This window comes from Petaurus breviceps, unplaced genomic scaffold (genome assembly GCF_028583685.1).
Source record: "Petaurus breviceps papuanus isolate PSGF00001 unplaced genomic scaffold, PetGlider_PUasm1.0 90639, whole genome shotgun sequence".
Taxonomy (NCBI): domain Eukaryota; kingdom Metazoa; phylum Chordata; class Mammalia; order Diprotodontia; family Petauridae; genus Petaurus; species Petaurus breviceps.
This window is the reverse complement of record NW_027187296.1, coordinates 6,838,204-6,865,851: the sequence shown is the minus strand read 5'-3', so window position 1 is coordinate 6,865,851 and position 27,648 is coordinate 6,838,204. Positions and strand designations below refer to the sequence as shown.

Genomic DNA, 27,648 nt, shown 5'->3' with positions numbered 1-27,648 from the left:
CCCTGCAACAACAGCACTGTCCTTCACCAGTGGACAGTATTCACTCTCTGTCTGCAGGACAGTCTCAAGGCTTCTTAGCCAAAAGCCAGGTTCCAGGACTTCTTCAACAACAGGACTGTCTTTCACCAGTGGACAAATCTGGCAAAACAACATCAAAACAGACAGACAAAGTACCAGCAAAACAGCCATGTCTCCTCAGTCCTTGGCAGCTCAGGGGGCAGGTCTCAAAAGTCCAGGGCAATTCAAAGCGGCCACCAGCAATTCTCTTAGCCTCTCTCTCCACGAGGTGCTGCTTCCAAAAAAAGTTTTTTCTGTCTCTCTCTTGTCTCTCCAAATCTACGTCACCAGCTCCTCCCAGTTCAGGACTTTCTTTTCACATCAAAAAGTCCATCCCACAGGTGGGATTAACAAGCTCTGGGTTTTAATACAATCAATTTGAAAACCAAGCCCAATACAGGGGAATCTCCACATTCCATTACTATCACAGGAGGGCACAAGAGAAGACTCACAGAATGACCAAGATGAAAGGGACCCTCAGAGGCCATCAAATCCAACCCCCTCACTTTAGAGGCCCAAGCATCTGAAGTGATACAGTTAGGCCTGGAAGCCAGATTTCTCTGCCTGCTTCCTTCTCTGGTAATCATTCTGCTGGTGTTGTCAACACCCCTGCCCTCAAGCAGCTCACTGTCTACTTGGGTAAAAGGGACTCATCCCTAATATAACCAGACACATTCTAAGGCAGTACAGACACGTTATTAAGCACTTAGCTCTGTGAGGCAGATGCTACAGGCTAGAGTGGACCTTCCTAGTCTATCACCTGCCAGATTGAGTTCTTAACTCTCAAAGGCAGGAAGGAGCTGTGTCAGTGTTTCTGACATTACAGCCTAATCTAACAGGGGCCGGCAGATATTAAAAATAAGGTACCATGCCGTTTAGGGTGAACGCGTGAGACAATCTTTCTTATGATGAGCTGAAATCTGCTCTTCTCTTAACTTCCCATCACTGGTCCTAGTCTAACTTGTGTAGCCACAGAGAATGAGTTTGCTCTTCCCCTTCCAAATAATCTCAATAATATCCAACAGATGACAAAGAGAATAACCACATATATACACATATATATGTACACTCTGCTGAGAACAAGCTATACTAAAGAAGACCAGATTCACTAATTTAAAAAAGGTCCATCAGGAACTTGGTGCCTTTGATTTATAAAACAAAGAATTTTACACATAGCAAGTCACTTAATTGCCTCTCTTTTTTTGGGGGGGGAGGAGGAGGAAGGCAAGGCAGTTGGGGTTAAGTGACTTGCCCAACGTCACACAGCTAGTAAGTGTCAAGTGTCTGAGGCAGGATTAGAACTCAGGGCCTTCTGACTCTTGGGTCAAGGTTCTATTCACTGCACCACCTAGCTGCCCCATCACCTAACTGCTTTTAAAAGGATCTGATTAACACACAAGTTTCAGAAGCATGACTACTATACTACTATGTTTAGAAGAGCAGTGAAACAGGAGAACCTAGGGCAGACTGGAGGCAGAGGGCAATGGTGAAGGTATAGGAATCCCATTTACATGATGATGGATAGTAAAAGTCTCAGATATGTTTCTTCTACTCTAGTCACTCTAGAGTTAATCAATCAACCAGTAAGGATTTATTATTTTTTCTACTCTTTGCTGTCCATTGTGCTAGATGCTTAGGATACAAAGATTTGTCTTGTCCTCAAAGAACTTACGTTCTAAAAAGTAAAAATATAGGAATATACAAACAGATACAAGTTAGTCATAGTAGGGGGAGAGGAATGAGACACTAGCAGATAGAGAGGCAGGGGCCAGAATGGGCCACTGGCGGTCCACCTTGTGATAGACCCCCAGCTTCTGGGAAGAGGCAGCACTTCAGGAGGGGGTCATTTGGCTCTCTAGGCAGTTTTATCATAGAGGAGGACCATGCCGGACAGACAGCAGCCTGAGCAGTTGATGACTATCCTGGATAGAGGGCAGATGGGCAGGAAACCACTGGATCAATCCCCAGTGACAGGCATGGAAGCTTGGTAATCTGTCTGCATGATTCAGAATAACAGCTAGGCTCCTTAAGCCAGAGAGTTCTGGCTACAAGAAGCATATCAAATGTATCCAATCCCATCCATGAGATATTAAAAAAATGCTTACTACATTCGGGGTCTTGTTCTTGGTGCTGAAGCTTCAGGGATTAAAAAAAGATAAAGGTCCTAACTTTAAGCACCTTATAACTTTAAATAGAGAGGCATGGCAGACACACAAATAAGCATGATCCCAGCATGTGATAAAGACAAAGAGCTGTGAGATACTTTGTGAAGGAGGGATCCCTCGAAGCCAGGGGGCATCAGGATAAGGTTTCATGGCAGAGGTGAACTCTGAGCAGAACCTTGAAGGAGCAGTAGGAAGTCAAGCAGAGATGGGACAGAATAGCCTATATGAATGCAGGGAGATGGGAAAGAGCAGGGTGAAATTGGGGAACAGCTGGTAAATCAGTCTGGTTAACACAGAGTAAATGGAGGGGAATAGTGAGACATAAGGCTTGCAGACTGGAGTAAGGTAATGGAGACTATTCAGGACCACCCTCAGGCAAGGTGATTTTTGCTTCTGCTGGGAATTTATTGCCCTGTTATGGCAAAGAACTAATAATACAAGGGAACACCCACCAGGTTCTTCTAGGTATGGATTTTATCTCAGGGACTGTTATTGTTGGGGGTCTTAGAACCATATGCCAGAAATGAAAGGCATCCCAATCAGGACATCCAAGTTAGAGAATCACAGAGGGGCTGGAAAGGGACTTCAGAAACAATCTGGTCCAAATCCCCTCATTTCACAGATGAGGAAAGAGGTTTCGAACATAAATGACTTACTCTAAGGTCAGTGAACTTTTTCAAAGACCTGTATTTTCTTCAGTTGTAGAGATGAATCCTTCACTTACGCAACCTAAGAAAACTACAAGCCTTCTTAGGAGAGCTTTAAAAGAGGGATGAGAAAATGATTGTCTGTGGCTGGCCATGAGCAGCCTTTCTGGATTTGTCCAAGCTAGTCTCTAGAAAACCAGAAAAATCCTTTCCATTGTGGCAGGGTCTTTGAGAGCCTGGCCTCTCCTGGCATAGCTCAGGGTTTCCTTGAGATCATCATGGGAGATTGCAGCAGGATGACAGCGGAGAGCCTCAAGTCAGCAAAATAAACAGCATATGTGTGGTCCTTCTCCCTTACCTGCTGCCTCCCATTTAATTCAATCTAACTTTCCACCTGGTGCTAAGAGTTGAAAGAGGGCCTTAGAGAGTGTCTAGTCTAACTATCCCTTCAGTGCAGGATACTTTCTATGAAACCCCCCACTCTGCCTGAAGAACTAGAGTTACCACTTTATGACTTATAGGGCCATCTCCTGAGAGGGAGGTGATAGACTTGGGGTACAGATTAAGACATGTAGTTTTTGGATATGGCCAAAGGGGTTATTTGTTTTGCTTGATTATGCATATTTGTCACAAGAATTTTTTTCTTTTTCTTTCAATGGAGGAGGAGAAGATGGGAGGGAGAAAAAAATAAATGCTTGTTAATTGGGGTGGGGGGAGGAAGGCTCACAGCAAAGAGAACTCTTTCTGGAAGCATCCTGTTCCATCATAAGACAGTTAGAATGTCCATCTTTACTTCATGAAGCTAAAGAAGTATGTCTCCCCATGATTTTCCCCATTGCTTCTAATTATACTGTCTAAGCAAACTGAAAGTCTCTTCCTCTCACTGGTGAAAGATGGCGATCGTGTCCACCGTGGGTCCACCCTCCCTCGAACCTCTACAGCCGTTTCTCAGAATCTGATTCTGTTATGGCCTGGCTTCATGATCCCCTCCTATCGGAGGCACCCTCCTCTGGAGGTACTCCAATCTGCCACTGTCCTTCCTGAAGTTGTGGTGCTGGGTCACAGGCATCTTTAAAGCCCTCAGTGGGCTTGGCACAGTGCCTTGTATATATGGTAGGAAACAAGTGAAAATCTGACTGATCAATAGAACAGATATATACTAGGAAGGGCAATCTCTCTGTCTCTCTCATAAACATGCACCCACATATCTTCCAAGCTCAGGAAACCAGGCTCCCTTCATTAGGAAGCATCTGGGCTGCTAAATGACTGGGTTAATCAGTCTAAGAGACCAGAGCGCATAGTAATCGAGCCTCTAGGGAGCAGGGAAAGGCCTGCTGTTTTGCCTGTCACCTTGGTGTATTCTGAAGGTAACAGGAGCTGAGCTTGAAAGCCTTTCTCCATCTGGGATATCACCACAGAAACAGCAGAGCTGACTTTCCCATCCTTGGCCCCTCCTATTCTGCCCCCCCTAACTCCCCCACCCTGGGCTGGCCAGATGTGCTTTGTTTTTCTCGGCCATCTCCAGAGTTCTGGGTGAGTGCCTCACTGAGATGAAGCAGCCTCAGCCCCTTAGAGGAGAGAGCCCGGAGGGCATGTTTGAGTTTGAGCTCAGCCTCCGGGAGCCACCCCCTGCCCCTCCCCACAGGTGGGAGCACAGCAACCAGAAGCCTGGACTTTTCCAATGACAATGCCTTCTATTGGAATGGCTGAAAAGGAGGCTTCTCCCTGGTCTACTGTGTCAGGACAATGTGGGGTAGCAGAAAGATAACTAGAAATGAAGGTAGAAGATGATCTGGGTTCAAGGACTTGTTTTACCACTCACTGCCTGTGTGACCTTAGGTAAGTAACTTTACCTCCCTGGGTCTTAGTTTTCCCATCTGTCAAAATAACAGGGTTGGACTAATTCTCTAAAATTCCTCCCAGTCTTTGGAAAATTCGGGAAGTGATTCTGAAGAATATATATCCCACACAGTTTGGGGCTGAAATTAGGGGGCAGGAAGTGAGGATGTTCAAAGGGAATAGCAAACATGTTTCCTATCACTTTAGGGCTAATCAATACCATCTATGAAAGATAAACTAATTCCTCACTACTTGTATGTAAGACCCTAAGAACTCTAGGGAACAAGGCTTAATTTAAACCAGGATTTATAACTGGAAGGGGCTTTAGAGGTCATCTAATCCAATGCCCACATTTTACAGATAAGAAAACTGAGGCCCAGAGAGGTTAAGTGATCTCATAGCTGATTTTAAGGCTTTGAGACTGAGAGAGGTAAGAGACATGACAGATAGGTGTATATGTGTGTGTACACACACACACACACACACACACACACACACACACACACACACACAAACGCACGCAAAGTGGCACAGGCATCTGTCAGTAAACTGAAAAGTAAGAATGTCTGCTAAACGGCCAAGGGATTTTTGGACAAATCCAACTCTGAACCTTCTAGAATTTTTTTTTAGGGGGGTCAAGTTTTCTTTTGTCTAATTTCTTTCTCTGTCACTAATCAGCTCTGTGACCTTGGGTGAGTCCCAAGACACCTCTGGGACTCAAGCTGTTACAGTGATTTTTTTTTCAGTTCATTAATAAACATTGATTAAGCACTTACTACATGCTAGGCCCTGGGGATTAAAAAAATGCAACAATTCCTGCTCTTAAGAGGCTTATGTTTTATCAAGGAGGCAACATATACATTTAAAGAATAAACACATACAAAATAAACTGAAGGCAGTTCAAGAGGGAAGGCCTAGTGAGGGGAGAGGCATCTTAAAGGGGGAGAGGGATTCTCTGGAGTGAGGTGAGGAGGGAGTGCATTCGAGGCAGGGAAGAATCAGTGCAAAGGCTCGGGAACAGAACACAGTGAGCTGTGCGTGAGGAAGAGAAAGAAGGGCAGAGTGTGGTTGGACTGTCCAGTTGGAGAAGGAGGATAACATATAATGAGCCTGGAAAGACAGGGTGGGACCAGGTTGGAAAGGACTTTAAAAGGCAAATAGAGGAGGTTAGGACTAATAATCAAGGCAGCCCCTATCCTCAAGAAACTACATCCTAATGGAAAAAAACAACACACAGATATGGAGTTAAGAGTCTAATAGAAGGCCTGGCATCCCAGCTACCAGAAGGTGCAGTATGTGCTGGATACACCTAGGGACAGTAAACCTGACCTGTCGGTGTTGAAGTTCCAAACTCAATCTGAGGAATGAGTTTGGGGCCTGGTAGTCTGGGCAAGGTTAGCAAGTAGTAGCTCTAGGACCATGGGCATAGGTTCTGAGCAGCAAAGGGTCCTAGGTTTTTTAAGTGGAAGCCTGAGAATGTGGCTTCTTGCCTGGAACTAGGCCTCTACCTCACTTTCTGGACACCAGCTCCAGACCATGCTGCCTCCACTTTGGCCAACGCCTCCTGTGCTTCCCCTTTTCAGGGCATATAGGGCTTGGACTCCCCCTGGAACACCCTGAGGCTCTGAGACGTGGGCTTTCACTTTATCTTTGCCAGAACCAGACCTTCACTGCTTCAGTGCACAGCCTGACCACACACACAGTGTATGCCACCTCCCTGCCCTTCTCATTTCCAGCTCTTCATTTACATGCTGGTTTCCCCCTTAGAATGTAAGCTGACTTGCTTGTGTTTGTATCCATAGCATTAAGCACAGGACCTGGCACACAGTAAACACTTTTTCATACATACAGTAAATGTCACTTTTTCCTCTCTCTCTTTCAAACTTGCCCTAAGGAAAGGACTCAAAGGTGGGGATCCTTGAACCAGACAGAATCATCCAGTCCTGTCACGTTCATAAATGATACTTGTTTGTAAGGTGCTATAGTACAGAAATCCTTCTGCCCTTTCTCAAAACCAAGACATGGTAACAAAATTCATCTGGAAGAACAAAAGGTCCAGCATATCAAGGGAATTAATGAAAAGAAATACTAGGGAAGGTAGCCTAGTCATACCAGATTTTAATCTGTATTATAAAGCAGCAGTCATCAAAATTAGTTGGTACTGGCTGAGGAACAGAATAGGTGCATGAGACACAGAAGTCCATGACTAGTAATCTACTGTTTGATGAACCCAAAGACCCCAGTTTTTGGGGTGAGAACTCACTATCTGACAAAAAATGCTGGGAAAGCTGGAAAATGGTATGGCAGAAACTGGGCATAGATCAATATCTTATACTATATCTCAAAATAAAGTCTAGATGGGTGCACAACCTAGGTATAAAGGCTGATACTGTAAGCAATCTGGGAGAGCAAGGAGTAGTTTTATCTGTCAGATTTAGGGAGAAGGGTAGACTTTATGACCAAACAAGAGTTAGAGAGTATTATGAGATGCAAAATGGATAATTTTGATTAAATCGAAAAGTTTCTGTACAAATAAAGCCAATGCAACCAAGATTAAGAGGGAAGTGAAAAACTGCGAAAGAATTTTTGCAACCAGTGTCTCTGATAAAGGCCTCATTTCTAAAATACACAGAGAAATGAATCAAATCTGTAAGATACAAATCATTCCCCAATTGATAAATGGTCAAAGAATATGAACAGGCAGTTTTCAGAGGAAGAAATTAAAGATATTTATAAGCATATGAAAAAATGCTCTAAATCACTATTGATTAGAGAAATGCAAATCAAAACAACTCTGAGGTACCACATCTCAATAGCCAGATTGGCTAAGATGACAAAAAAGGAAAATGATAAATGCTGGAGAGGATGTGGAAAAACTGGAACACTAATGCAATGTTGATGGAGTTGTGAACTGATTCAACCATTCTGGAGAACAATCTGGAACTATGCCCAAAGGGCTATAAATAAATGCATACCCCTTTGACACAGCAATACCACTTCTAGGGTTGTATCCCAAAGAGATCATAGAAGTGGGAAAAGAATCCATATGTACAAAAATATTTATAGCAGCTCTTTTTGTGGTGGCAAAGAACTGGAAATCAAGGGGATGCCCTTCAGTTGGGGAATGGCTAAACAAGTTATGGTATATGCATGTTATGGAATACTATTGTCCTATAAGAAATGAAGAGCAGGTGGACTTCATAATAACCTGGAGAGACTTATATAAACTGATGCTGAGTGAGGACAGCAGAACCAGGAGAACTTTGTACACAATTACAGACATACATGCGTGTGATGACTGACTTTGACAGACTGGGCTCCTCTGCAATGCAAGGTTAGAAGACAACTCCAAAAGACTCACGATGGAAAGAGATACCACATCCAGAGAAAGAACTACAGAGTCTGAATGTTGATTGAAGTAAAGTACTTGCTCTCTCTCTTTTTGTTTTGTTTCCTCTTTCTCATTGTTCACTCCATTGGTTATAATCCTTCTTTACAACTTGACTAATATTTAAGGTGAAGGTATTTGTAGAACCTATATTTGATTGCATGCTGCCATGGGGTGGATGGGGGAGGAGAGGGAGGGAGAGAAAATTTGAAACTCAAGGGATTGTGGCACTGAATGTTGTAAACTAAAAGTAAATTAAAATAAACCAAACAAACTGATGACATGGAAGATGTGGCCCTGGGCTAGTGGGCCATGTGAAGACTCTCACAAATGAGCCATAGTTATAGAAGAGATGGCTCTGAAAGCAACCAGGCTAGGACTAAAGGGCTGAGACACCAGCAAAGCAGGTCTGAGATGATGGATAAGTAAGATGGAGCTACTGAGCTTGAGGAACATACATTTCACTCGTTGGGGCCCTGTGTTCAGCAGCGTGGGGGATAAAAAAATGAGGATCTCTGTCCCAGGGAAGGCCCTTCAGTTTCAGCCTGGGTTACACTGAGATGGGGACAACCACAGTGACAACACCATACAGTGCAGGGCGCTAAGTGAGGACAGACATAGGGTTATGGAGGCTTGGGGGAGGGTAAGAGTACTTATACTGGTGGGCAGGGAGACTTCTTAGAGGAAGTGTCATGTGAGCTAAGCCTTGAAGAATGGGATATCAACAGGTGGAGGTGCTGGGAAGCAGTGGAGGAAGAGCATATTAGGAAGGCCCGATGGGATAGTGTAAATGTAGGAGGAAGAGGAGAAGAAAGGTAAGGTATGTTGGGGGGACTGTAAGTCATCACTCAGTCTGGCTGGAGCACAGGGTGTGCATAAAGGGGAATAGGGAGAGATGAAAAGAGCCTGGACTTAATTTGGCAGGCAACCTATCCAATCATGCCTTCCTGTGTATTTCACTCTCATCAGACCTGTCTCTATAGACAATGCCCTTGTCCACTGGGCCTGTCTGTGCTCATGTCTCTCCTTCCAGATTCTAACTTATCTCTGAAATTCAGTTCAATAGCTCCTGTTCCAAAAAACCTCCTCCGGTAACTCTGGCCCCCAGTCACCCTCCAGCTCTGTCTCACCCCTCTCAACCTTCTGTACTTTCAACTTATACCACACGAATAAGACCTAGATTACAAGCTGTCTTGGGCCATTCTCTAACTGATGACATGGAAGGGTGCGATGAGATCTGGGTCCCAGTCCTGGCTTTGTCACAGACTGGAGAGATCTCATCAGAAAACACAAGTCCTAAGGCTCCACCCAACAGACATTCTTTAGTGGGAGTCCTCAAAGTCAAAAGATAAAGGATGGAAGCCTGGCTCCATCCTGTGAGATTTGATCACTTGTCTTCTCCAGACTTCTGTTTTTTATTCCTTGTAAAATCAGGACAGTTATGGAACTGAGTAAAACAGCTCTGTGTCAAGGGCTAAGCACATGGGGAGTTACTGCTAATGCTTCACATGTTTGAGGCTCCTGAAAGGCAGGGCCCACTTCCTCTTGCACTTTCTGCCCCCCTGCCTCACCAGGAGGGGAGTTGTACAGCACAAATGAATGACAGCCCCTTGCGTCTCAGCTCTTACGCTATGGGAATGAAGAATATAGTTGATCATTGCAGTGCCTTTCATCTACCACACTCTATTCATGCCTTCCCACCCTGCTTTCACAACACTTAAAATAACTGACTTTCAAGCTAGAAGTATGGTATAGCAGAAAGAGTATTATTCTAGGAGTTAGGAGATCTGGAATTCTGGTCTTGGTTGATACAAATTAGATGTGTGACCCTGGGTGGCCCTTTCTCCTCTCTGGGCCTCAGTTTCCCCATATATAAAATAAGAGAGTCCCTTCCAGGTTGTTAATTAGCCTAAGAGACCTTGCTGAGTAAGTACTTTGTAGCAGGCCCTGACTACTAGAGCAGAATTCAAGTCTGAGGTTGGGTCACCATGGTCTAGTCTTCTTACTTTAAGAGGAGGTGCCTCTGAGGCAACCTATCTTGTAAGACTAGAAGGGCCCTTGGGGCAGCTAGGTGGCACAGTGAATAGAGCACCAGCCCTGGAGTCAGGAGGACCTGAGTTCAAATCTGGCCTCAGACACTTAACACAAAAACTAGCCATGTGACCTTGGGCAAGTCACAACCCCAATTGCCCTCCAAAAAGGAAAAAAAAAAAGACTAGAAGGGCCCGAAATCAAGCAATAGCAGGTCCCCAAGTCCTGGGTATCGTCCAAGCGTAGTCACATTGATTCTGGAGCAATCCTCCTGCCGCTTTCTGTCTCCCCAAAGTAGCCGTTAGCTTCTGTGGGGCAGGAACAATCTTTCTCAACCTTTGATTCTCCTAGTGCTATGTAATTGAGGATGATCAAGGAAACTAAGTCCAAAAACCCTTCAGACAGAAGAAAGTGTCTTGGCAGAGGACCGAGTTCTTATACTTAAGTGATCCAAGTTTAAATCTCTGATCTGTCCCTTACTGGCTGTTTGACCCTGGGCAAGTCAGTCACCCTTGTTTGATTCAGTTTCCTCATCTATAAAATGAGAACAGTAATAATTCCCCTACCTACTTCATGTGGTTGTTGTAAGAAAAGAGCTTTGTAAACTTTAAGAGTACCACAAAAACACAAGTTATTATTAGAAAGTGAAATATTATAGCTAACACTTCCTGGATCCAAAATTAAGCTGCGACAGGAGAGAGCCTTTTCAAAAAAGGCCACTGAGCAAACAAAATAGCCATCGCAAAATCCACCCAGTTTTTAATAAAAGTTTTTTTTAACCACCCATTTTTTTTTTAAAACGAGAGTCCCTTGAGTCCTCCCTCAAAGCCTGGTTATTCCTGGGTACATACAATTTTATCAAGTTTGATGATCTCCTTTCCTTGCTCATATGGTAAATGGAAGCAGAGAAGCAGAGAGGTGAGAAGGGCACCAAGAGAAGAACAGGGAAATGGGGCAACATGATGGCCAATGCCAGACTGGGTACCAGAAAAATTTTCTTTCAACTTTTGCCTCTCAGACAACGAATTTACTCTCCCTAAGCCTCAGTTTCCTCATTTGTAGAATAATAACATCTGTACTGCATTCTTCAGAGTTGCTGTGAGTTCAAATGAGATCCTACCATGTCAACTCCCTATTCAGTGAACTCCAGTAGCTCCCTATCACCTCCAGGGTCAAAACCAAAATGCTGTTTGGCATTCAGACCCCTTCAGAACCCAGCCCCTACCTACCTTTCCTTTCTTCTGACACTTGACTCTCCAATACATACTCTCTGACCCAGTGACACTGGCCTCCTGGCTGTTCCACAAATAAGACACTCCATCTCTTAGCTGTGGTATTTTTTCTGGTTGTCCTCATGCTTGGAATCCTCTCCTTTCTCATCTCCACCCACTGGCTTCCTTTGAGTCCCAATTAAAATCTCATCTTCTACAGAAAGCTCTTCCTGACCCCTCTGAGCAGGCAACCTAGGTGGATGGAGTGATAGGCCTGGAGTTGGGAGGACTTATCTTACTGAGTTCAAATCTGGCCTCACACATTTACCAGCTCTGTGACCCTGGAAAAGTCACTTAACCCCGTTTGCCTCAAGTTTCCTCATCTGTAAAATGAGCTGGAGAAAGCAATGGCAAACCAGTCTAGTATCTCTGCCAAGAAAACCCCTAATGGGTTTACAAAGAGTCAGCCACAACTGAAGAACCCTTCTTAATTGTAGCACCTCCCTTCTGTTACTTATTTCCTATTTATCTCGTAGATAGCTTGTTTATACATATTCGTTTATCTGTCGTCTTCCCCATTAGATCGCGAGCTCCCAGAGAGCAGGGATCATCTTTCGCCTCTTTGTATTTCCCAGTGTTTAACTCCATGACTGGCACAGGAGCACAGTGGGCTCCGGACTGAAGTGAGAGGATACATATAAATGTCAGTTATTATTAGACGTGTTATTAATAAGGGAGATACAACTCACAAAGTCCAGTTGCTTGGGGCTCATTTAGTACAGAGGCAAATGTCTCCTACACTTCAAAAATCTCTGAGTCCATCACTGTTTTACAGCCCAGGATCCTAATGTTGGATAATAACTTATGTTCACAGTGGTAACCCTGAGAATCATCAAGAAAGGGTGCTTTACATATACCAGGGGTTTAAAGTTTGTTGAATTCTAGAAGCTATTTATTTATTGTATAAGAATATGGGTGTGAGATAGTTTAGTAAGATTTCAAAGCATAATTGCAAAATCAGAATGTGTAGGTGCTTAAAGGGGTCTGAAGAGCCCTCTTCCCTCCATCTCCCAGGTTTTGGAAGGCTGAGCCCTTGCTCGATCAATTGTGATTCTGCAAAGTGACACAGTCGGGTAAGTTTACCCAGAAAACAAGCAAGTAAGTTTAAAGAGTCTCCATTGGAATAAGGCACAGAATCCATGGAGTAATCAGGAAAAGGGGTCTCTGGGCAAGCACAGAGCAAAGAGAAAAGCTGTTTGGGGCAAGGCAGGAAAGGACATCCAAATGTGATTTACCCAGAATCCCATGGAAGTTGCTAATATTATAAATGGCTCTGATAACAGCAAGCTGCCATCTGTGAGTGGTTTCTGATACTCCTCATTGCACTTTTATTAGATGCCTGCTCAATCATATTTATTTAGCTTAAGAAACTTCACTCTCATCTCCTGTGTTCCAAAGTGGCTTATTAAGAAAAAAACAAGCCTCAAGTGTTAATATGAAAAAGCACTCTGGAGAATCAGTATTAATGCTGCAGATAAAATGAGAGAGAATCAAAGCAGTATGTCTTGGTCGGGGCTTGGCTGCCTTTCAGCTCCACTCAGGGAAAACTTCCCCCCAAGAGGAAAAGGCACTGGCTGCAATGACAAGGCTTCGGGGCCTATAAATCTCTTCCTCCTATCTCCATGGTAGGACACTGTGGGGAATATGTGGCTGATCAGTTCAGATCACAGGCTAAGCAAGGACCAATCCCAGTGCAAGACTGCTTTAACTTCATTCAGAAAACACTTGTCCCCCAGAATGAACCCTAAACTGGCCCATGCTTAACAGATTCACACAATTTTCAGGTGAGGAATAGGTAAGGTCAGGGATGTGGCTCTTACCTGCTGACTTCTTGGACATTGTTGGTCCTGGCTGCTTCCAGCAGGGCAGCTTCTAATGGAAGACAAAGAAGGGTCAAGGTTATAAATGCAGGCAGAGGTGCATGCCTGCCATTCCACCCACCTGTCCCCATACACAGCTCCTTATGCTCAGTCCTCTGAGTCAATCAGGACCATTCTTGCTCTGCTTCCCTTCAACCTCCAGAACCAAGAGAGAAGTTAGAGGGGTAGCACAGGATGGCAAAAGCCTGAGCTGGCTGGACAGGCTCTTTCACACTATTCTCAACTACCCCTTTATCTGAGAGTGGAAGAAAATGTCAGAGAGGGAAAGTGACTTGTCCAAATCCCATAACTGAGCCTAGAATTCAGGTGTCTTGGCCAGGGGCTCTTGGATACTCCTGAGCCCACACAGTGCCAAACTGCCTGACAAGCTGCCTAAGTTCTACCAGACCCTATGGGGATGGCTGCAACACACCATCTTCAGCTGAATGGCACTGGGCTGACGGCTCCATCTTGTGGCTAAAAGGAGAAGCTGCAGAATCCTGAAAAGGTTTTCAAAATCAGATGAACTGTCCCAATCAGTTCAACAAGTACGAATTTCAGGTTCTGTTTGCTGGGACCTCAGAGACCACTTAGCCTAAGGGCCATAGGATTTAGAACTGGAAGGGCCTAGAGACCATCTTGTCCATCCCCCTTACAAGAAGACTCTGAGGGCAAGAGAAGGAAAAAACACTATGCCCAAGGTCTCACTGTCAGTTAAGTGGCAGAGCTAGGACAAGGACCTTATTAGTTCACTGACTCCAAACAGGGTCCTCAAATCCATCAATCTTCCCTAATACCTTTACTCTGCAAATGGGGAATTGAGGTACAGGAAGAAAGAACAACTCGGCAGATGCCATGTATGAAATCAATAGAGGGGCTGGGATTAGAACCCAGCTCTTTTGGCTCTTAGGTTACTTTAGGGTGGTGACTGTTGTTTTTGTCACCCTACCTCCTATGCCTAGCAGAGATCTGCAAATGCTTAATAAACATGTACTGAATTAAACCCTTGCTAACCATACCTGATGTGGAGACAGGAAGAAAAAGAAGATCTGCCTTGAGGAGCTCCCAGACTGGCTGGGGAGACAAAACTTACACATAGAGAATACTAGAGAACAAGCAATAGGACCGAACAGAAGGACATGCTTAGTATCTAGTTCACCATGGCTCAAAGGGTTGGAAAAGGTTCCCTAGAAAGCACTGGAAGTGAATTGACCCTTGAAGGATAGGAAAGATTCCAGTAGAACATGGAAGAACTACTACATAGACTGGCAAAGCCCTGGCCTTCCCCATGTCCCATGGACAAAGGCAGAGAAAGGCAGCTGTAGGTAAGTCACAGGAAACCAAGGACTCAGGACTCTCAGAGAATCAGTATTCAAAACACAAAGTTGAGGTGTGATGGGGCCAGGGAAACTACGTGCCTTCCTCTGCCCTGAAGGTCTAGACCCTTCCAGGTTACTTTAGTAAATCGATAAACATCTATTAAATGCCTACTATGTGCCAGGCACCTCTTCTTGCTATTGAGATACTGTGGAAGTGAGTCTTTGCCCTTCTATGAGGACCTGAAGCTTGGGAGAGGTCTGCTGTGACTAGTGTCTCGAGTGCTTCAGAATTATTGGTAAGCCCATGTGTCCTTCCTGTGGGGATACTGTGGCTTCAGGCTACATGGGAAGCCTGTGGGCCTTCCTCCCAGATTAGGTTTTATAAATACCCCAGACACTACTCCTATCTGCTCCCAAATCACCTGAACAGATTATGTGAGACAAAACATGGCTGAGTACAGAGAGCATCTTTACCTTCCTAGTTGCAAAGCTATCCACAGCTAAATCTTTTGGTAGAGTACCTGTCCCCTCCTTCTAGCTCCTATGGCCTCACTGAAACCCAACTCCCAAGCCTTTCTTGCCAGGAATGTTGCCACCTCCTCTAGACATGACCAGTCCCTTTCTACAGCCCAGCTCTGACCATCCTCTGGTCCAAGAACCTTTTAAGGCCCCCTATAGCCCCTGAGAGTCAGCCTGAAGCTCTCCATGGTCTGGCACCAAATGGCTTTTCCAGTCCCCTTTCCTTAAGCTCCCAAATATATTCATCATTTTCCCACCAGCCTCTAAACACGATGAACCTTCCTGCCTTTCCTAATCCTTCACCTATAATACCAGGCACTTACCTCTTCCAAATCTTCCCCACCCTTCAAGGCACAGCTCTGGTCCCTCCTTCATGAAATGCTTCACAACTAATCTGCCTCACAGAACTCTTCTGCCAGCACTGAGTCAATCTGTCTTGTGGTATTTACATTAGTCTTGTCACTCCAGGAAATCCACAAACTCTTGGAGGGTAAGGAGTTTGTATTCTCCTTCCCGAGTCATCCCCTACTCAATTAGCTAGGTAAATCGGTAGGCATTCAATGAACTCTTGAGTTGTAACTGCTGAGTCAGTAGTCCCAACCCCTAAGTGGCTCTAAGAAGTCCCAAGAGTGACCTATAGTTCCAGGCCTCAGTTTGACCACCTGACGAAGGAGGCTAAGAATATTGGCTTAAAGGGGCCAAAAAGTATTTGAATTCATAACTGTGGCTTGGCCTCTTGGGGGTCAGTGTCTCTGAGGTACAGGGGACTGCTCCAGCTGTGGTCGGTCCTTCCTCTCAGCTCCCTCCTGATCGGGCTCTAATAATACTTCTTCAGGGATTTTGTAACTTCAGTGCTGGTACCATCTACCAATACATTTCAAAAACATCTAATTTGAATATCTAGTTAAAAAGTTGCTGTGGCTGAAAAGGTCATAGTTTTGTGGTTAAAGTAGTGATGGGCTGAAGGCACAGTCTTCAAAACCTAGGTTCACTACCACAACACAAAGAGGTATCAGAGGAAGACTTTCTTGGAAAAACATCCAGATGGGAATTCACAGGACCAGGAATTAGGAGTCTTGGTTCTGCCATCATGTGGAAATGTGACAAGAACAAGCAATGCTGTCTGAACCTATTTCCTTCCGTCAGACAGCAAACAGTTCCCATTTCCATTACATCTCAATGCTGACAAAGGGCCTTTGCTACAACACCCTGTAAAATAGGAGAAACTGATGGCTTGCCTCAAGTCACAGGGCTGGCAATCCAACCCTGGTGTTCTGCCTTCCCACTTCCCACAGCTGTTTTTTAAGTCTGATACAAAGGTCAAGGGGCCATCCTTCCATTCTGGGCTTCCTTTCCACTGTCTCCCTGATAGGATGTGCTAGAACACCTGGGGGGAGAAGGGGGACGAGGAACCTGTGGCCTCTAGGTCCTCAAGTGGGGTCCTCTGGCTGAATCCAAACTTCCCACCACAAAGTCCCTTAATAGAAGGATTTTGTTCTGTGATACTTGGACTCAATCAAAACCTAGAAGGTCCCATGTGGCTTCGAGGCCCAAGGTTACCCAATCCTTAAGGGGGACAAGAAACTCACTACCTGGTATAGTTACAAAACTCACTACAAGGTTCGGTAAAGTGCTGTGGGTGACAAGGCTGGGGCAGAACCCCGGGCTCTCGCCTCCCCAAACCCAAGAACCTGAAGCCCTCTCCCCCTACTTCTACTTCCTAGAAAGCCTCCCTGACAGTCGGCTTGAATACCTCCGGTGACGGGGAGCTCACTCTCTGACAAGTTCTCAAAGTGCGCGGGTGACAAGGCTGGGGCAGAACCCGGGTCTCTCGCCTCCCCAAGCCCCAGCGCCACAAGCCAGGCAGTGGATCCCTGCCCCTTCCCCCCGGCAGGACAGAGGCTGCTGGATAATCACCCTTATTGGCCGGGCTCTTGCTGTAGCAATGAGCAACCAACGCTGACGCCAAGGCCCACACGCCCAGTCCTGCCGCGTTCGGGACTCCGCTCCAGCGGCCCGACGAGGGGCTTTCTTCGGGGCCAAGAAGACGCCCCCACGTGGCTGCCCCGAGGCCCTGCGGCCGTCCGTCCCGGCCCCTCCAGGAGACCGCTCCGACATACTGCGGCTGCGCCGAGGACCGCCCCCCCGCGGCCGCTCTCAGGTACTGCGCCTCCCGGCGGCCCCCGGCGGCCCCGCTGTGGCCCAAGGAGGCCCCGCGGGAGCTGGGCTGCCGGGCCCGGAGGAGCCGCAGGAGGAGCCCCGGTGCCGGCGCTGTCCTCCTCCACACCAGGGTTCCCAGCATCGCGATGTCAGCTATGCCAAGCCCGCGCTCCCGGCGCCAGCCTCGGCCACGGCGAGGGTAGAGACCAACATGGCCTCCGCGGCGCTTTCTGACATGACGCGATGGGGGTGGGGCGCTCAAGGGCCCAAAGGAGTTGTAGTCCACCTCCCGGCAGGTTACGTAGCCAATGTTGGCAAGGAAACAACATTTCCCAGAAGGCCACAACTTTAGAGTAATAATGAGGGCGCACCCACGGCGGTCCGGGGCATGCCGGGAGTTGGAGTTCTGTCGGAGATGAGGCAACTTGGGGAAAGAGGTGGCAAGAGTGGAGCGTGCACCTGGAAGTCTGTAGCCACGAGTTCGAGTCCCAGAAAGTGCAAGTGTAGACAAGTTTGCTCCAGTTTGGATTAATAAATACTGGCAGGGAATCTAGACATCAAACAAAAGCTTCTGGAGTGACTTGTTCATGTACCTTCTTTTCTTTTTCCATCTTGTCCCCTTATCATAAGCAAGGAAGGAGACTCGTGTGCTGGAGCCAGCCGGAACCAGCTCTGGAGAATCGTTAAATTTTTGAGCCATGAGCTTTACCCAACTAAAATTGAAAAAAACCCTACAAATCAGGGTTTAATATACTGGTTTGCTGATTGTTTACATTTCAGAAAGTGATGGAGAAGATGTTATTGACAATGTTAATGATTCAGATTAAACTTTAAAATGTCCTCCCCTCCCCCCACTTTCCTGGAGAGCTGCTTGTTGAATATTTACTAGCACACCCTGCCCCTGATCCACTCCAGACTCTGACTCAGACTTGTATTGGACATGCTCAGATATTGCAGGCCTGGTGCCAGTAAGCTTCAAGCCCCATCACAGTCCGGGGGTTCAGTTGGGTTGGACAAGTTCAGAGGTTCCTTTGCCTTTTAGCCATGGATTCCTTTGGCGATCAGTTTGGTGAAGCCTATGACTCCTTCAGAATAATGGTTTTCTATTCATTGGATGAAATACGAAGGATTACAAGGGAAACCCATTATATTGAAATAGTTATCAAAATATTAAAAATAAGTTCATGGACCCCAGGCTATCTTAACCCCTGGTCTAGAGTGCATTCAGTCCATACATTCACTCCAGTGTTACTCTGTACAAAGTCTTGTGCTGGACCATGAGTGCTGTCCAAAGTTTAGATAAATTTATTAAGTTTTAGATAATGAGGTCCCTGGCCTAATGGAACTTACAATCTAATACAGGGGATTATATCATAAACATTTCAACACTTCTGTGGCTTTGTGGGATCTCATTCATATATGCACAGGCTGTGCAAGTGCAACCATTCCATGCCTGTTCCCCTGGGGATCTCTTGTGTAGGTGTTCCCACAAAACTTCCATACAGGATCTATCTGAATTTTATTAAAAAGCTAGTAGTACCTCTTTAAGGTTTGCAAAGTACCTTACAAATATCTCATTTGAGCCTCATGATAACCATTGAAGATAGTCCTATTATTATACCCATTTTACAGAGGAAGATCTACCCAGCCAGCCAGGAGGTCTTCCTCTCATTCCTGTAGTATCACAGTGTGGACACCTGGGGAGCATGTGAGTTTTCCATCAGTTACACTGGTCCACCAGCTCTCCTTTTGTATTTATATATCTGACAATAGCTTTTATACATCTCCTGTGTGTTTTTATTATTTTTATTATTATCCTTCCCTCCCTCCTTCTTCTCTCCCTCCCCCCTCTCCCTCTGTCCACATAGGGAATCATACCCTTTCCTGTGGGTGCTCTGCCCAAAGGAATATAAATTTTGATCGCTGAAACTTGGCAAGATATCTTGTGGTTTACAGGCTAGATTTTTTGTTTAAGGACCATGTTTTAAACCCAAATTACTCTTGCTCTCATTAACTGGCCAACAGTTGGTCCCAGCCCAAGCTTCACTTGGTTATTATTTGGGCCCTCATGGTTTGGAGTGAATATAAATAGCAATTGTTTCTGTTTTGGCCAGAAACTCTGAGGGTCTTCCCCAACCATACTGATTTTTTTTGACTATGTAAAAGAGGCATTTCTTTGCCTCATTTCTTACCTAGCCTTAATCACTTAATAGGCATTGTGTCAGTCAAACTGAGACCTTAGCTCAGAAAGGCCAAGGCCTCCCCCTTCATCCAGGGCCATCTCCAGTCATTCTGATCTATGACTTGCCATTGGACCCAGATGACTCCAGAGAAGAGAGTGAGGTTGATGACTTTGCACAGCCTTTGCTTACTTAAATCCAATTCACTGGCAAGTCATGTTATCACCTTCTTGATGTCATGGTCCTCTGTGAGAATGAAGGACAAACATTGCCCTTTAGGTCACCCACAATTTTCTATTAAAAAAAAAAATATATACACACACACACACACACACACACATATATATTCCAAACTTAAATACCAAAAAAAGGACATTTAAATATTAACAGCAGAACACAAAAAGAGTATTTCCCAAGAAACTATAAATTTCCATTTCATACTGCTTCCTTATGTGTGTGTATATATATACACACATATACATATATGAATTTTATATTTTTTTTTCAAAACTGCCCTGTTTATCAGGGCTCCTTTCTAAACTTCTCTTTTGTAAATATATATTTTTAAAAGACTTTTTTTGGGTATCATATAACTTGTTTGCCTCCGTTTCCTCCTCTGTAAAATAGTGATAATAATAGCACTCATCTCACAGGATTGTTGTGAGGATCAGATGAAAGGAATCCAATAAACATTTATTAAGCGCCTATTTTGTGCACTGTGCTGAGTGCTGGGGATACAATCAATACAAAGAAAGTCTGTGCCCTCAAGGAGCTTGCAATCTAATGGGGGAGAGAAACACACCAAAGGAATCAGGAAGTGTAGGGGGGCACTAGTGGGTACCTGGTGCTGTGAGCATCTTGTTCTGTAGAATTGAAACCAGTTAGAACAGAGATGCAGAGTAGAGTAAACAAAAAAAGAAAAAATCTGATTTCTGTGATCTATAAAGGAAGACATTGGGAAGAGTTTGGGGCTCCACTCACCAAGCCTTCCAAAAAGAGGAGGCTGAATGAAGCATGTGGTATCAAGACTTGAGTTAGCCACATGATGGTGAGATCAGAGGTGATGAGCCTAACCTTGGAAGGATGTCTTGTTTCATGGAGTTGAAACCAGACAAGGCAGCAGATGTGCTGGAATAAAGACAGAGTTTATATACATAAATCACAGGTGGGGGTGGGGAAGGTGGATCACAACACAATCATTTCTAGATCTTTAAGGTTTCCCAAGGTAAACCCATGAGTGCAGAACAATACAGGTGTTCTTGAGTCCTGTGGGAATAGTTCTTAAGTTGATTGTTTCAAATCTGGGGGTTGTGATTACTTAATGGGGTTCAGAACCATAGTTCTGGGGTGGGAACAGGTTTTACAATCTTTGATTCACTTCACTTAAGGTTTACAAGCACAGGAATGTAGGAATTGTTAGAGTTGATTAATCACTTTAAGCTGCATTATGAATCTCTGACTCCCAAGTCAGAATCTGCTGGGAAAATGGGAGATCTGAGAAATTTAAATTGTTAGTATCATTATACATATCATATCAATTAATATGAGAATCACAAACCCCTTTATATTCCTTCCTTTTGGTCAAAGGTCAGAATTATCCTGTAGACCGAGGGGAACATTCTTCTGAAACATGATTTTGATTTTATATAAGAGAAATGTCAGACGAGGGAGGACAGAAAGGGGAATGTTGCCAAGGTTTCCTATTATAATAACTCTGAGACGTTCTAGTATCAATCTATTATTTGATTGATTTAGTGTTGTTCTTATAATATATTATAGAAGTTTGCTTTATAGCAAAGGAAACAAAGGAAAAAGAGGTGCATAGTTATAACAATGAACAGAAGGAAAAACTCCCTTAGCTTTGTTTGATTACAGTCATGGATCATATCTGATAGTCAATCATGTAGTCACAGGATGTTAAGGCAAGGTTTAGGATTAACCAGGTGGTGAATTTTCCTTTTCAGCAAGGAAATAACACAGTGGTAAAATAGTGTTAGGAGGATCCTACCTGAGGTCATCCCCAAAACCTTTCCTAGGCACCTTTAATAGTCCCAGACCACAGCACATGCTGTTTTCTACTATTGGCTTCCTGACAATTCAGACAGCTATTCCTGTAATCAAAGCTCAAAAACAATAGTAAATTATGGTCCTGGGAATTTTTACCTTAAATAGCAAAATATCAGTAAACACAACTTAGGGCTTGAATACCTTCCGATATTTAGGGGAGAAAGGAATTGCTGCTTCCATGAACACTGAGACAGATGACAGTAGCAAGGAGAAAGAAAAGGCTTAGTTCATAGAGGGAGTAATTGTAAACCTCAGCTCAACTGTAAACCTAATCATGTCAGTGGTTTGCATCTGCTGTTGTCTGCTTCTTGGCCTGGGAGTCTTGCTGTCTGTCAGATGCCAGATGCCTCCGATCCCATTTAATTTTCAAGGTCAGGTCACCCATAGGTTCCACAATCCAGGTGGTCAGTACTGCCTTTTTGAGATGTAACAGGTGGATCCAGGACTCTATTCCCTGGAGTTTGGTTGAAGGGGTGGGATAGGGTGGTGAGCAGGACTTTGAAAGGACTTTTCCACCATGGCTCCAAGGAGTGTTTTCAAAGATGGTTTTTCCAATAAGCCCAATCATTGGGTTAGATTAGGGGCCAAGTCTTGCTTAGAATTCCTAAAGAATGGGACTTTGGGACAAGTTGGCGAATTTCTGATATTTTCTGAGTCAACTCAGTACAGAATTGTAGGAGGGAGCCTTTGGCTGCTATGCTTCCCACTCATAGGTACAGTGGCATGGGGCATCTCATAGGGACTGAGATTGTGGGAATCAAATGGTTTAGATCCAAGGTCCAACAGGGTTAAAAGAAGGACTTTGGGCCAGGGGATACCTAGCTCCTCAGAGAATTTAGCAAGAGAGCTTTTAAGTATCCTATTAACTCTTTCAACCATTCCTGATGACTGAGGATGGTAGGCACAATGGAAATACTGAGTGACTGGCCAGGATGAAGGCTGCTTAGCTAATGAAGCTCCTGTAAAATGGGTACCTCTGTCGCTATGTATTTCTTTGGGAAACCCCGTAACGGAATGAATTTTTTTCTAAGATGATTTTTGCTATCCCAGAGGCCGTGGCAGTATGACAGAGGAACACTTCCACCCACTGGGAGAACATACAGACCATAACCAAAGCATATTTGTAACCATGAGTGGGTAGCAGTTGAATGAAGTCAATCTGCAAGGTTTTAAAGGGCACAGCTGGGAGAGGAAACTGCCCATGAGCTTGCTTCAGAAGCTTGGATGCACTGTGTGTGGGGCAGGTGGGACACATCTCATAGGCAGTGACAGTCCGGTGGAAACTACCCCACTAATATTTTTGGGCAAGTTCAACTAGTTTGTTGAGTCCCTAGTGCTTGAATAAATGAAGGTGTTCCATCACAGATAAGGTCTTAGGATGGAATCACAGTCCTGTAGTTTTATCATCATTACACCTCTCCTTTTGTAGTTTTTCCTCCTTCCTTCCTTCCTTTTGTAGTTTTTCCTCCTTCCTTCCTTCCTTCCTTCCTTCCTTCCTTCCTTCCTTCCTTCCTGTAATAATCATGCTTTTCTGGGCAGTAGCTATTTCTTCTTTTGTTAGGCTAATAGGCCTTCAGAGTGAGATGAAAATGCTAATAAGGAAGCACTTCTGAGGTAGAGTGAAAGTTCCTTAGGGACCTGTGCTATGGAGCCTTGCCCTCAGGAGTTAGGGGAGTTAAAGCTGCTGTTTTAGCTGGTTGTTCAGCTAAGTCATTTCCAGAGCATGAATGTTGTTTTCTTGGCTGTGTCCTGGAATTTTAATTCTTACATTTAATTGCTACAGCCTGGTGAAGGAGTAAATAGTCTAATAGATGGGAAACCTGTTTCTGGTATCTTTTTTTTAGGTGTTGGGGTTTTTTTTTGTTTTTTTTTTGCTTTTTGCTTTTTGGAGCAGGGAAGGCAGGGCAATTGGGGTCACCTGGCTAGTTTTTTTGTGTTAAGTGTCTGGGGCTGGATTTGAATTCAGGTCCTCCTGACTCCAGGGCTGGTGCTTTATTCACTTAGCCACCTAGCCACCCCCTGTTTCTGATTTCTAATGCGCTGTCCAGAGGAGCTGAGGAAATCCTGATGTTTCCATAGCATCCCAAAGTCATGCACCACCCCAAATGCATACCCTACTGGTACATTAATCCTTTTTCCTTTTCCTAAGTCACAAGTCCTGGCTACTGCCTCAAATTCTACCTGTTGTCCTGGAGGAGCATCAGGTAGTGATGAAGTTTCAACCACTTCTGTGGTGGTGATGGTGCCATAATTGGCAACTAAGTGTCCTTCCTCATTCCTGAGGCAGGATCCATCAGTATACCAGTCTTTCCTTCATGTCCTCCTGGGGGAAAGCAAGACATCCAGGTAAATTACACAGTCATGGTCTAAAGTCTCACCCTTACTTTCCACTTCAAGTAGAGAGCGGCAGGGTTGAGTGTGTTAACACATTTGATGGTCAGATTGGGTTTGGATAACAGAGTCACTTCAAGGTTGGCTAGTCTGCTAGAGGACAAATGCCGAATGAATGGCACGAATTGGTGTGAATTCAGGAGCGTTCTGACAGCGTGGGGAGCACATATCCTTAAGGGAGAATCAAGACTAATGTTCTCAGTGACCGAAACAAGGAGACCTGTGGCCACTACTGCCTGAAGACAAGCTGGGAGGCTCTTGGTGACATTGTCCAAAGTTTTGCTATAGTATCCCACAGGATGAAAGTTTTCACCATGTTTTTGTTTTAGTTTACAGACTACAACAATATCCTCCGGAACTTCTATTGATCTAAATCAATTGTCATGACAAAGAGACCAAAAGAACCTAAACATTTTAGCATCTTAGTAAGCTCTTGACTTACTTGCTAAGTAGAAAACTAAAGTCAATCAAGGGTTTTGAATATCAACTTGTAGTAAAGTCACACAGAGAATGGTGATACAGTGATTTATGAACAATATTGACTCATAAAAACAGAAATAATTTTTCCTGAGCAGAGGCTAAGACTAGTTTTAAGACAGAAAAGCCCAACAAAGTAAAATTATTCCAAGGGGATTTTAGACTGAAATGGAAAAAAGACAACAAACAGAGAAAGAGCTACAGAGATTTTTACAACAAACTTTTATCGAGGTCGAGGACTGTAGAGCCGCCATACTCAGGCTCTACTATCATAGTCCTGGCCATGTTTGTGGAGGACAGAGGACCAGCACTAATTACAGGGGCTCTTAGCCTGGGGACCATGAACTTGGTTTAAAAATTTTTTTTTTTTAAGCAATCGGGGTTAAGTAACTTGCTCAAGGTTACACGGCCAGTTATTTCTGGGTGTGGTGCTGAGTATCTGAGTCCGGATTTGATCTAGATTATCCCAATACTGGAACCGGTGCTCTTACTCTCTGAGCCACCTGGCCGCCCCTAAGCAATTGGGGTTAAGTAACTTGCTCAAGGTTACACGGCCAGGTGTTTCTGGGTGGGTGCTAAGTGCCTGAGCCCGGGATTCGATCTCCAGGTCTTCTCAACACTGGAGCCAGTGCTCTTACTCGCTGTGCTACCTGGCCGCCCCCCTCAAAAAAACATTTTGATAACAAGATTTCAATATACTGTGGTTTCCTTTGTAATTGTCCATATTTTATTTCATGCTTTTAAAAACCTTATTCCTTTTTTTTTGGGGGGGGGAGGAGGAGAGAAGGCAGGGCAATTGAGGTTAAGTGACTTGCCCAAGGTCACATGGCTAGTGTTAAGTGTCTGATGCCACATTTGAACCTAGATTCTCTTGACTCCAGGGCTGGTGCTCTATTTACTGTGCCACCTAGCTGCCCCTAAAAACCTTATTTTGAGGAGTTCACAGGCTTTGACTATCAAAAAGGTCCTTGGGACAAAAAAAGCTTAAGATTTTTCCCCCCCTTTTTTCCTTTTTTTTTTTTTTTTGGAGGAGGGAAGGCAGGGCAATTTAGGTTAAGTGATTTGCCCAATGTCACACGGCTAGTAAGTGTTAAGTGTCTGAGGCTACATTTGAACTCAGGTCCTCTGAATCCAGGGTTGGTACTCTATTCACTGTGCCATCTAGCCACCCCCATGCTTAAGAATTTTTATTTTTTTTTTCTCCCATGCCCCTTTCAACTTTTCCAGTGGATCTCTATGCCCCAGTGCCTGTATATCTTATTTCCCAATTACATGTAAAATAGTATTAATAATAGTATATATATACACACACATATATATACATATATTTGAATATTTGATTTTAAAACTTTGAATTCCAGATTAATTCCCTTCCTTCCTTGTCATCCACCCTTACTGGGAAGATAAGCAGTTCAGTATAGGTTGTACATGTGTGGCTAATGCAAAACAATAACATAGTAGATACATTGTAAAAGACTGACTATATTTCCCTCTGTCCTATCCCACCTCCCACTTGTTCTATTCTCTACTTCGATCCCGTCCCTTTTCAAAAGTGGGTGCTTCCAACTTCCCTCCCCCACCCCAGGCTGCCCTCCCTTTCATCATCCCCCCTTTCATCCCCTTCCCCCCCTACTCTCCTGGAGGGTGAGATACCCTATTTGGTGTGTATTTCATTCCCTCCTCAAGCCAGATTAAATGGGAATAAGGTTGACCCATTCCCTTTTGCCTTCCTATTCTTCCCCTCCATTGTAACCATTTTCCCTTGCCTCTTCTGTATGAGATAGTTTACCCCATTTTGTCTCTCCCCATCTCCTCTCATTATATTCCTCTCTCACCTCTTAATTTCACCTTTTAAGTATCATCCCTTCCTGTTAAATTGGTCCTGTGCCCTCTATCTATGTATACCTGTAAAAATATATACACACATTCACATATGTATACATATGCCCATATAACGCTTAAGAATTTTTGCACTTAAGAGGAGAAATATGGGAAAAAGAGCTGGATTAGACTAAATGTACTTAGAGGATATCTGTGTTGAAGGTGATAGTAATGGTTTTAAGGGATCAATTCACAAAGTATCTGCAGGAGAACATATCAAAGATGTTAAAAAATCTTGGACTTTATGCCCCCGAAAGGGGACTGAGAGAATATTATCAACATTCTCACTTTACCTATTTTTAATTAATCTCAACTGAAAGTATGGTAAAGCCAGCTGAATCAGCTTGAGAGAGAACCAGTTGTTAAATTCGCAATGTGAGCATTTCTAGCTCAGAAATTGGTGAACATTACAACTCAGGGCTTGATTTATTGTTTTGTTGATTGTCTAATCTTAAGAAAGTGACAGAGAAAATTACAATAATACATGTTAAACTTTGAGATATTTCATGTGCTTCTCCCCAGAGTCCTGCGCCTGGATTTAGAACTCCTGGTAAATTTTTTTAGTATCTTCAGGGGAAATGAAGCACTGTGTAATGGGAATGCAAATTTGGAAGATCTTCCCTGCCCCTAGGCTAAAGTGCACCTGAAGCCTGGGGTGGGAGGCTTGTTTTTCAGTAGATACTTCTTGATTGGCCAGTGAGTCAATAAGGTTGTTACATTCTCTGAGCCAGGAGAAGGCTATATAAGCCCTGATGTGTAGCTTTGTTTTGGGACTCACTTTGGGAAGTGTTCAGTGATTTGATCTGAATTCTGGGAAGCCGTTGTTGAGAGTCCCCCGGCTTTGAAAAACCCAGATGTGGAAACCCAGATGTTGACTGTGTATGGATGTAATGGTTGGACAGTTTGGAAATCTGTCTACTCGATCTGTTTCTGTCTTGATAATTCTGTCTGTATATTTTGAAGTTGGGGTGCTGACCTTTTTGCCCTGAACAAGGTAAATGATATATGGTCTGACTGATTAAAGTAAGCTTGCTAACCCATTTTGAGTTGCTTTCCTTTATCAAAGCAGATCCAAGAACCTGTATTGGCGGCAAACCCTGAGGATGCTTGGGGTGCTTGCTGCTACACACTGCTGTGTTAATTAGTTAGTTATACAGTTAGCAAAGAGATGATTTTTCAGATATGTCAATGAATTCCCCAAGTTGAGATGCATTTTGGAAGAAGAGGCATTAATATAAATATTACAGAAGAATTTAAATACAGAACTGAGGGCTGATTGGCTGGGCATTCTTCCTAAGGTGATCTAGCAAGTCTAATAGATTTGCTTGTTGTGGGGATTATAATTGCCCAATCTGCAAGAAAAAACACTGAGACAGATCTCTGAGCCAATGAAACTT

General features: G+C 44.2%; 1 protein-coding gene across 8 annotated transcripts in view; it reads right to left on the bottom strand.

The window, feature by feature from the left end:
* CLPB (ClpB family mitochondrial disaggregase) overlaps window positions 1–17,493 on the bottom strand; it is a 195,490-nt gene extending 177,997 nt beyond the window's left edge. For 3 of the 8 annotated variants that reach the window (XM_069064680.1, XM_069064683.1, XM_069064682.1), the window contains exons 1-2: window positions 17,013–17,493; window positions 13,219–13,270 (exon numbers count right to left, since the gene is read on the bottom strand). In XM_069064680.1, the coding sequence (XP_068920781.1) occupies window positions 13,219–13,270; window positions 17,013–17,397 (437 nt within the window). In that variant the 5' untranslated portion in view covers window positions 17,398–17,493. The remainder of the gene's footprint in view (window positions 1–13,218; window positions 13,271–17,012) is intronic. The other 5 variants (XM_069064678.1, XM_069064679.1, XM_069064677.1 and 2 more) reach the window with 3 other exon arrangements.
* Between the last annotated feature and the right edge of the window lie 10,155 nt (window positions 17,494–27,648).